The sequence below is a fragment of the Bombus impatiens genome, unplaced genomic scaffold (genome assembly GCF_000188095.3).
Source record: "Bombus impatiens unplaced genomic scaffold, BIMP_2.2 scf_0647, whole genome shotgun sequence".
NCBI lineage: Eukaryota > Metazoa > Arthropoda > Insecta > Hymenoptera > Apidae > Bombus > Bombus impatiens.
The window spans coordinates 861,122-871,681 of NT_177066.1; the positions used below are offsets into that span (position 1 = coordinate 861,122).

At 47.9% G+C, this 10,560-nt stretch overlaps 1 protein-coding gene across 1 annotated transcript in view; it reads right to left on the reverse strand.

Moving 5' to 3' along the window:
- LOC100747534 (cadherin-related tumor suppressor) overlaps positions 1 to 10,560 on the reverse strand; it is a 68,500-nt gene that overhangs the window by 51,001 nt on the left and 6,939 nt on the right. The window contains 1 exon segment of the mRNA XM_024369978.2: positions 10,447 to 10,560. This exon segment is cut by the window's right edge and continues 1 nt beyond it. Coding sequence (XP_024225746.1) covers positions 10,447 to 10,560 — 114 coding nt within the window.

Sequence of the window (10,560 nt, forward strand, 5' to 3'; positions counted from 1 at the left end):
AGTATTCTGCGTGCAAGGTAGACTAATACCGTAGACGTAGCAGCCTGCATGGTAGTAAGAGGAGGACGAAGGAGGATAACGCGCGACTCTGACCTAGGAAGGAGAAAGAAGAGAAGAGAAGAGAAGAGGCTCGACCCCGCTGAAGAAGAAGAGGCTCCAACGAAGGAGACAAACGAGACTCCTCCGGAGAGTCCTCCGAAGAATCTAAACTCTCGGGGTTAACGCGTCTCTTTGCCTGTCTTTGCACTTTTTGTTAGCCTCGCTACTACTCCTTCCCTTTCCTCCCCCCCCCCCCTTCCTTTCGTCATCTTTCTTCTCGAAACATTCTTCTTCTTTTATACTGTCTCGGTGCTTCACCATCGGCGTCTTCGTCTTCTCACGATCTTCTCTCGCCGTTCTCTTTTAATTCCAACGAACGTTGCCTCCGATCGAACAGAAACCCAGTACCGGCCGATCGTCAGGAAAAATCGGATTTCCTTTGCGCTTAAGCCTTCCTTCCCTTCTTTCTTCCCCTACGCTCGTTCTTTCTTCTTTTGCCCGCTACCTCGCACCCATCCTTCCCTCCCCTTCTCTCTCTTCCTCTATCTCTCTCATCGGTTCTCTTCTTCGTCCTTTCTATCGGTCGAATAGTTACATTCCTGATACGTATCGTACACATACGCGAGGCACAGCAGCAAACGAAGAGAAGGCGCGCGCGCGCACGCGCGTCTTTCTTTCTCCTTTCTCCCGTAGCTTCGCTAACGCTAATTCACGCTGACGTCTCCGTGCACCGAATAAATCGACGGACAGATGACTGTTAGTTCTCTTAGGTAGGATGATACGAGCAACGAAAGCGAATGCCCGATTATCGGCTCTCGAATCTTCAGAAAATCTCTCGCGGCATAATTGTGCGCGCTTAATTAACCTTCTATTAACATACGGGGCTCCGTTTCGCGGTAATTATCTCGATTAATCTGTTGCTTAATTATTTTGTACAATTGGCTGGTCGTTAAGCAACAAGACGGATCCCAACGTGTTTCGTTCGCCATTAATATCCGTACGAAGGAAATCGCGCGGCTATCGTGGCCGATCGGGTGTTTTCAAACTCGTAAGGCGATATCGATTCACCGAAAACACAAGGCAAACACGGTGGTAGTCGACGAGATGATTAATCGACGATTCGTAGTATTCGAAGAAAACGGAAAGAGAAGAAAGAACGTCGCGATACGAAGGGGTTTGACAGATGAAATTGCTTGGGAGTCCGGTAGACGTGTAGAGATTCGTGTTCCTTGTTCGAGTGTTTGTCTAGGGGACCTAAATAAATGTAAATCAAGCGCGGTAATCTCAAGGAGAAGCTTCACGGCGGGCCACGGGAGACCAAATCTACCGATGCTATGCATCATTCGATTTTACGTTTAGGCGACGCGTGTTCCTGCGGGCCACTCGAGACAGACGTTCAACCTTTTCACTACCTGCTCCTTTTAAACGTACAGGCCCAGCCACCAAAACTAGCCTGCCAAGCCTTTTCGATCGATTTATTCCACTCATCGCCTATAACTTTCGATAAGAATATACACCGAGTCGTCGTATTTTCCTCTCCAGGCGAAGTCACGCGGCTTATTTGGCCGAAACGACGAGAAAACGAAACTTTTGCGTCGTCTGGTTCGTCTCGGTTGACTGCGGAGATTCGCGACACGTGGACGCACGACGTACCCTACTCGCGTATAATTTATTATTACGTAAGCGAAAATACCTGATCGATATTTCAGTCGCCATCCGATGTAATTACGCGAACAGGGAAGAGAAAGAAGGTTTACGGCCGATAAACAAATAGCAGCTGTGCGACGAAATCGGCTTGAAACGATCGTCCGCGCCAGGTTCCAACGACGGTCGTCGCGTCTCTCGCTCCCCGCGAGCTTCCAGTCAACTTTTTCGTCCAGCCGGTGAATAATCGAAGACCAACCGACGAACGCGTGTCTGTAAATGCTCGTTTTGTTCTGCTTTATAACCGGTGAAAAAATTCGTCAGAATAATGGGCAAGCCTGTAACGTGATGTAACGTGTTTACGTTTAGCCGGACCGATTTCTGAGTCACGATGACGACGGAAATCTTCGGACGACACCGTTGAAAGAATGCGTTGTTTGCGACCAAACGAATTAAAACATGGAAGGAGAAAGGGGCAGGGTCCCGATCGTCGAACTTTTAAGAAGACCGATAAAAAGACGGCGCTGTAGGATAAGTGAAAAGTACAAAAAGGGGCTGCATCGATGGTGAGAGTCGGTTAATGGACGTTCGATCTTACGATAAACACGAACGTGTTTTTCCGCTTGCGTTTTAGAAGAACGTGGAAACTCGGAAGAAGAAGAAGAAAAGAAGAAGAAAAAACGATAAAAAAAGAAAGAAACGGAAGATGGTGACGGGGCGAACAAGCACGCGGACGATCGAGTGGAACGCAGACCGAACTCGATACGGCAGAAGTAGAAGCAAAGTAGAAGCACCGGTGGCAGCAACAGCGGTACAGGTTCCACCGAGTGGTTAGTCGTCGTGGGTAAGAGCGTGAGTCGGGCCGAAAACGCTGGAATCGTATCTGACGGTCATTAGCGAGCGCGCGCTTCTGAACCGCGAGATAAAAACCAGAGGACCAACCAAGTAGTATTTTACCGGGGACATAGTTCCCAGGAATGATCACTATGCGAAGGTCAACCGATTATGAAAAGATAGCGTTCGTGGAATCGTTCTTCCCTTGTTCTTCGCTTCTCCGTTTTCCCCCGAATTCCATCGACGATTTATACTTTCGCACGCCAACGTCGATAAATCCTTTTTAATCGTAGCTTCTTGATTTATAGGAAATATCCGATATCGAGGTTGCACGATTAAGCTGAAATATCGTTGTTCGCGTGCCCGCGATTTCCAAGGCCGAAACGGCGATCGAGAAACATCGGAAAAATATGGAATTCGAAGGATATCGAACGACCACTAAACGCAAGGGGCAATATTCCCTTATCGCGGTGAATATGGCAATAAAAACGAAGGAAACGTCCTGAAAGGGTTAATTTCTTTTTTCGCAACTTTGTTCCGCGAAACATTCGCACAGCATTAAAAGTGTTTACACGCGGAACATTTAGATAACTTCATTTGCCACTTACGCTTCTACTTTATGTTACGTTCCGGTATAAATTTCGCGTTGAGTATCGTTTAAAAATTTCCGTCGAATTTCGAGCGGCGTTTTCGATGCAAGCAGAGAGGCCAATGGGACGGACATATCGTGGAACGCGTTATTTCTGGACGCGTTTACGAGTGATGAAAGAACAGAAGAGGGCAGACGGTGAAACGTCTCGAAAGCGCAACAAGCCCTTAATGATGTCATAATTGAATAATGCCCATAATCTTCCGTGGATCTGACTTTTTGCCGTTTTCTTGCCGTCGCTTTTCGTCGATCGCTTTAAATTGAAGCAGTTACACACGTAAATACGTCGGGTAAAAAGATGCTGCCGCCTCGTAAAAACGTCGATCATAGTAACGAGTATTAATTTGTAACGCGTATCCACAAATTGATCGATTCTCTCCGCATCGGCTCGTCTTTCCACGCTTATTTGCAAATACTCGCCTAGAATCGTCGTTAAAGTCTGTTTTCGTCGGTCCAGCGTCCAATGTTTACCAACTTAACAACCGTGTAACTCGAGTGTAACGAACGAGATACGTCTGTATGGAGGTAAAAAAGAAAACGAACAACAAAAGAAAAACAAGAAAAGAAGGTAAGAATTAGAGGAAACGTCGAGCCAAGCCATGGACATCGATAGGAGGCGAAGTAAACGAAGGGACAAAAGAGGCTCATTAAGCCCTAAGGTAGATAAATCCGAGATCGGTGATCAAAATCCATAAAGCGTGAAGAAAGACAGAGAGAGAGAGAGAGAGAGAGAGAAAGAGATAAAAAGAGAGGAGAGTGAATGGGGTGGAGGTAGGAGAAGGTAGATTTCATGCAAAGGATACCAGTGAAATTATATGGCGAGAATACCTGGTTTTCGAGTGTTCGTGTCAAATGTCCAGGACATTGGGAAAGCAGGTAAAGATTAGGAGGAACAACAATGCGCGCGCCCAGTGGCCCTGCATTGGGAAGGCGAACGACAAACGGCGGACGGTGAACGAGTGGCAGCAGAAGTGTATAAGTCCTTTAAAGGATTCGACTATGCTGGTGGAAGAGAGCGAGAATCGAAGATGACGGAGAGGCAGAGAAAGACAGAACGGAACGCAGAGATCGGGAAGATATCCCCACGGGGCACGGGACGATCATCCATGGGATAAACGGTATGCGGTTCTGGAATTTCGTCCTTTTTGTGCGACCGGTGATTTCAATAGACGAATCTCGAGACCGGCATAGGTTCCTGCTGCGCGTATTCTACGGTGACATTTTCAGAAGACTAACAAGAATAATATTTCAATGGGGGTTCTGTTGTGCGTTTGGTCTGCTCACTGCGACGCGCACAGGAATATTGTTGCATCCTCGCCGCAGAATCTTACCGACGCGTATATCTAGAGAAAATATATCGACGCTAAAAGAGCCACGTTCGAATCTTTAACGTCTATATCGATAGCGAGGAAAGATAAAATCCTGTACGACCTCCCCGTCACGCTTCGCTTCCTCTCTTCTTTTTCTTCTTCTTCTTCTTCTTCTTCTTCTCTTTTTTCTTCTCTCCTTTTTTTTTTTTTTTTTTAATCGATCTACAGCCCATCCTCGGCAACTTTAGGTAATTCTTTCTCTCGCTCTCTGCGCGTACGACCGAGATCGATACGCCGACTTTCGTTCAAATGTGCAAGTTCATCCAGTATCATATCTTTTGAAATATCGTTCGGCGTGGTAGGAATGCGCGCGCGGGCGGAACGAAGCTTAAATCTCCCTCGTTAAGTAACGCTGCCATTCCTTTTCTCTTTCTCTTTACCTTCCTTTCTCCTCCTCCGTACACCGGCCACCGCCCGCCTTTAAATTGTCTCGTTTCTCCTACCCCGTTGCCGCCTCTCCTCTTTCTCTTCGTTCTTACTTTTTCCGCGGCTAATTTCCTTATCTCGCGGCCACGGATTTTCGTTCCTGTAATTCGATCAACGACGGACATCCGTTCGTCCGTGGTTTCCGCGCCACGTTTCGTCCGAGGAATCTTTTCGCAACGAGAATACGTACGATACGGAGCCTAGTAGAGAGAAGAGAGAAACGCACGGGGATGAATTTTGCGAGCGAAGGTGAGCGAGACTCGCTACAGAGAAACGATTTTAGAGCTTTCGTGTTCGCAATTCCTCACGCCCACAGATTTGATTTCTCCGTCCGCGTCGTTTCGTTCCGATTCTTCTTCGCGCTACGCCTTCTAAAGAAGACGTTGAAAAATGAACAGGATGACGATTGTGATTACGAGGGGACGGACAACAGCAACGAAGCGAGAACGAAGATGATGATGATGAGCAAGTAGAAGATTAGCGTAGCATTAAAGGTGCCATCCCGATTTCCTTTATTTCGTGCCCCGTGAAGATCCACCGGCCGACGAATGAACGCGACGAACTTTATAAATGCACCCTTGTAAATCATTTTCTCTGCTCCTTTCGCAGCTCCGCGCCTCTTAATGGCGCAAGCTTTTAATTTCAATAACTTACGGTTAACGCGTCGCAAAAAGGAAAACGAAAAAGAAAAAAAGAAGAAAAAGGAATATATATCAAATCTATAGAAAAATGTAGAAACAATAAAACGAATCGACGACCGGATTGGATCCTCGTTTCGATCGTGACAAAGTTTACGGGAATTCGCGTTACGTAAAGCTCACCGGATCGGGGTTGATTATTTCCCTGTGAAACCTAATGGGAGGGGAAACATCGTGAAATGGTCGCGGGATACCGTTGTTAACCACAGAATGCACAGCGAGGCATCGCTCGATCGGCGGTTTTCATGTAGCGGACCTTTTTTTTGCGAGGCTACCGGCTAGACTTTGTTGCTGCAACGGTACAGGCGCAACGTCCAGGCGAGCAAAAAAAAAAGCAGAAAAAACAGAGAAAATAATGATGATGAGCGAGCAGGGTATTAACGTAGACCTTTCCCCTTTGGAGCAGCTTTCCCGTAGATCGTTCCGCGGGGTTAAAAATTCTCTGCTGCGACTTAAATGGATAGCGTATCGTGTCACGACAATTTCTCCGTGACAGACGGCAGAAACGACGAATGGAAAATTAATTCGTAAGTAGAGAGTACGGTTTCGCGTTTAGCGGCATAAACTGTATCGAGCAGCGGGACGACAGACACGGAAATCACGATCGCCAGGCATTGGATAAGTGCATTTGATAATAACACGTCGTACGATGATTGGAACGATTCGCTGTCGTCGAATGGCGAGAAAAGAAAAGGAAAAGTAGAAGAAATGGGATCATCGAAATGCATAAACGACGTACTTGCATAGAGATTACATGGAAAGAAGAAGGAAAGTTGCGGAAGACTACTTTCGTTTGCGACGTAGATAGCGTTTTGTTACGTAGATAGCTACGAAGAATATCGAGGAAGCTCTTTCAAACACATTTTCTTTCCCTTTTTGTTTTTTCGCATATCGACCTCTCCAGAGAATAGTGGAATCTTTATCGAGCAACATCTTTCCACTACTCGGCCGGTTGGTATCGATAAACTAATCATACGATTCGCAGTAGAAGAGACAGCGAATCTAATCGCGGCCTTCATCTCACCTTTGTGCGAATTAATTTCAACGGTACGCTATCTGGCGAAGATGGCGAGATAGTCGATTGTGAATGGTCACGCGTTCCGCGTACGATATACGGATAGCGATTTACTTTGTAGAGAGGTTTCGGCCGGAGCTGGTTCCGCGTTTGCGGAAGTCGAACGGAATTCGAACGATCATCGATGAAATATTAAATACAGAGGGTCGAAAAAGTGGCTCGCAGTTCGCCGTTCCAAATCCTTAATACGGCAATAACGATTTAACCGCTGGTATCGCTATATACGTTATTACGCGGCCATATTTCAGAAAGGACGAAAACGTCGGCGTAGTTAATTGACGGTTTATCGCGGCTAAACGAGCGCTATTAATCGGACACCGACATAATTATCATCGACTATTATTAAATTCTCTGGGCCCGTTGGCGCGCGTTCACTCGGCCGTACACGACCGGTATGCTACGCGCGCCAGCGAACTCACGCTTTACTCCAGATATATTTATCTAACGTGGCAAGAGAAGGAGGAAGAAGAAAACGAAATAAAAGGAAAAAGAAAAAAGGACGAAGGAAACATTACGCCTACATTTCGCACGAGCTCTCTGGACCCACCCATTGGCGCGCGAACGTGTGTGGGTTTGCCGTTCCGTGGCTCGCGCGCCCATACATCAAGATCACGTTAAAGCCACTTTCTTAAATCAAACGGCGTGCTACTTACTTTATTTATCCGTGTTTCCCTCGTTTTGTCGCCCGGGGATTATCGTATTCCCGTTGAAATCGCAACTTTTCGACTCGATGGCGACCCATTGTCAACGATCCCCGCTGCCCGAGACGATCCTTTTTATTCGACGACTCTATCGGGGCACGCCGGCTATTACTCCATGCTATTATTATCCGTTCCAACTTTCTAATATTAGATACAAACGATATTTCACGTAGGACGAATGGAAGTGGAAAGTTTCGATTAACGAGCCGGCCGTGGCACGCTCTCCTTCGAAGATTTAAGGGGTTTAAGTAGATCGTGATCGATGATAAGTCGGAAAAAGAATCTCAAATCGAGAGCATAGTATCGATAGCGCGAACCACCGTCGGTTGAAACTATCGTGAGACGGCTGGCTCGCGACCCAGGCTAATTTACTTGGCCGTATTACTTAACGTTAATTGTTTTCATATCGTTAGTCGTTTCTTAAACAGATACGGTACGTTCGTAATTATCACGGCACTCGCGTTAATAACACTGTATTACGAATACGAGTTACCAAAGGTAAGTTTAATATCGGTAATTAGGTCCGTTAACATCGCGATCCTAACGAAGGAAATTGAATAATACTCACGCTGAGGCGCGCGTTCCTACCAACGATCGAGTCCACCACCCGCTTCGCTCTTTTTTCTTTCACCTTGAAACGCCTCGGTTCCTGGTGTGTACATAGGGCGACCGCGCTAATGAAATTCGTCAACGAGGCGATCGTGAACGAACTATCGGAACGTCATCGTCGACCACCAACTTTTCGAATCAACGGAAGACAGCGGGTGAAAGTTAAAGGCCGACGGCCTTGTTAATTTTTCCCCTGGAAACTCTACTACGGACTCGCCTTGTCCGACATGCAAATTGAATTACCCCGGTCGAGGAATGTTCTAATTGACCGGGCGCGGTAAGGTTTGACAAAAATGCCAGGCGATCCGAGACGACATCGGCTACGAATATGTCTCCGCTTTCATCCCCGTGCACCCGGTGCAAAAAACCGATGATACGAAGTCGATGGCCGAACGAAGAAAAAGAACCGCCGGGCCCTGTTGCAAAGGTTGCGCGCACCGAGGTACCGCGCGCAGAGAAATCAGCAGAGAAACCAACAGAGAAACGAACGGAGAAAGGGAAAGGGTAAAAGAAAGATGAGGGGCAAAGACGTAGGAAGAAAGGGAGAGAACAGAGAAAACAAGAGAGAGAGAGAGAGAGAGAGAGAGAGGAGGAGTGGCGAAAAGAAAGAGAAAGGAGCAGAGCCGAAGAGAAGAGAGAACAAAAGTCGGGTCTGGAACAAAAACGTCCGAACTGTAGTCGGTTCCCGAAGAGAGTCACAGATCCCACAGCGAGCGATAAAGGTAGGGTCAAACGAAACGACGAAGACGGGGACAGACGAAAGAAACGAAAGATAGGAAGAAGCAGGGCCCGAAACTGGGAGCACACTCCTCCAGGGGGAGGAGGGCCAGGCAAGCCATAGGGAGAGATCAGGGTGGGAGAGAGAATCTTCAGAAATGAAGCAGCAGCAACAACCAGCAGCAGTCGCACCGGGGGTAAAGATGGACCGACTTTTACCTACGTCCGGCTGTTTGTATGCGTTCACCCGAGATCAAGTTTTTCTCGAGTTCTGAACCTCCGGCAGCGAGCCAGCCAGCAGCACCAGCAGCTCCGACTCGAATCCAACTTGATTTCCTGGCACGCGGTTCATCTTGTCGTTTATTCTCTCCCACTCTTTGGTCGCGCGTCTTTCTAGCTCGTTCTCGTCGTCTTTGTCCCTCTTTTCGTCCTTTCGCTTTTGCTGGATCATCCCCGCTATGGACGTGTGCGTGACTACGTGTATATAACCGCATACACACGCACACACACGTACCTACGCTATATGGATATCGCGAGGATAGTCGACGATAGTGCTGGAACGAGGGATGGTCCCGCGCTGTGGAACACGTGCCCTTTTCCAAAACGAACAACTATCCTATTCCCCTTGTCGCCCACTGGTTGCCTTTTAGTTGGGAATTATACACGGTGTCGCGTAGCCGTCTAACCACCACCAGAAATTCTACGGCTAATTTTCGGTGAGAAATGTCCTATCGGAAGAGGACGGTTCAGCCGCCGTCTCTTGCAAATTCGACGACCGTGAATTCCTCAATTCGGAAACGATTCGAAGGAAAGTGGCCCCGCGCAGTCACGACCGTTTCGTTTTTCCACGCTCGCGTATTTCGCGTAATTCCCGATCGCAAAGGCTAATAGCTCGAGGGAAGAACGTAAGTACGTACATAGTCGATATCGATTTCTCCTACCATCTCGCGATTAATCCGATCTGTTCTCTCGAGCCGCTATTACGGTCGTCTCCCTCCTCCTCATTCCTCCCTTCTCGCTCATTCTCGACGTCGTATTGTTTTCGACGATACTCTCGTCTTGCAGATTCTTAGTCGCGACTCTCCATCGTTGACCCTAATTACGTTAAGATCATTCTCTTACGTAACGCGATTCCCAAGCAGACGAATCGCCGTGTCTATCGTGTCGTAAGACGAGAAGCCTGTACGCGTAACGCGCCCTGACGGTGGATTAATAAATCCATGCAGTCGCGTTTAACCGGTGATGAACGAGCCGCCGGTGATAAACAAGCTTGCAGGACGGTTGGCTGCGCGTCGATTGCATCCCCGTGTTTCTCACGATTATCTCTTTCTTACGGTTTTTCTCTTCGACTGCCGCCTCCCCCCAAAATCGAGAGGGAAACTTCGCGCGTGTTAAACCGCGCATTACTGTCGTCGCTATCGCTCGCTTCCTCAGGACGGATCGTTTCGAGCGAGCACCGGATGGAATTTTTAGCACGTCGACGTGCGCGCCGCGTGAAGCAAGACGAAACGCAAAAAGGAACGAGCTAGAATCGTGGACTCGCGGTTCTCTACCCCGGAGAAAGGGAGAAAGAAAGCTGCACGAGGGGAAAGACGAATCTGCTCGACAAAAAGCGGCGAATGACTTTCAGAACGCACCGGATCATTAATATCTCCGGGATGATCAATCAAAGACGTGAACTTACTTTGGTGGACGTCGTACTGGGCCTGGTACCACCAACACCGATGGCGTACAGCTCCACCTCGTACCACTGGATTCCTGTTTCCCTGTCCAGCGCGGCAGCCGTCGACAATATACC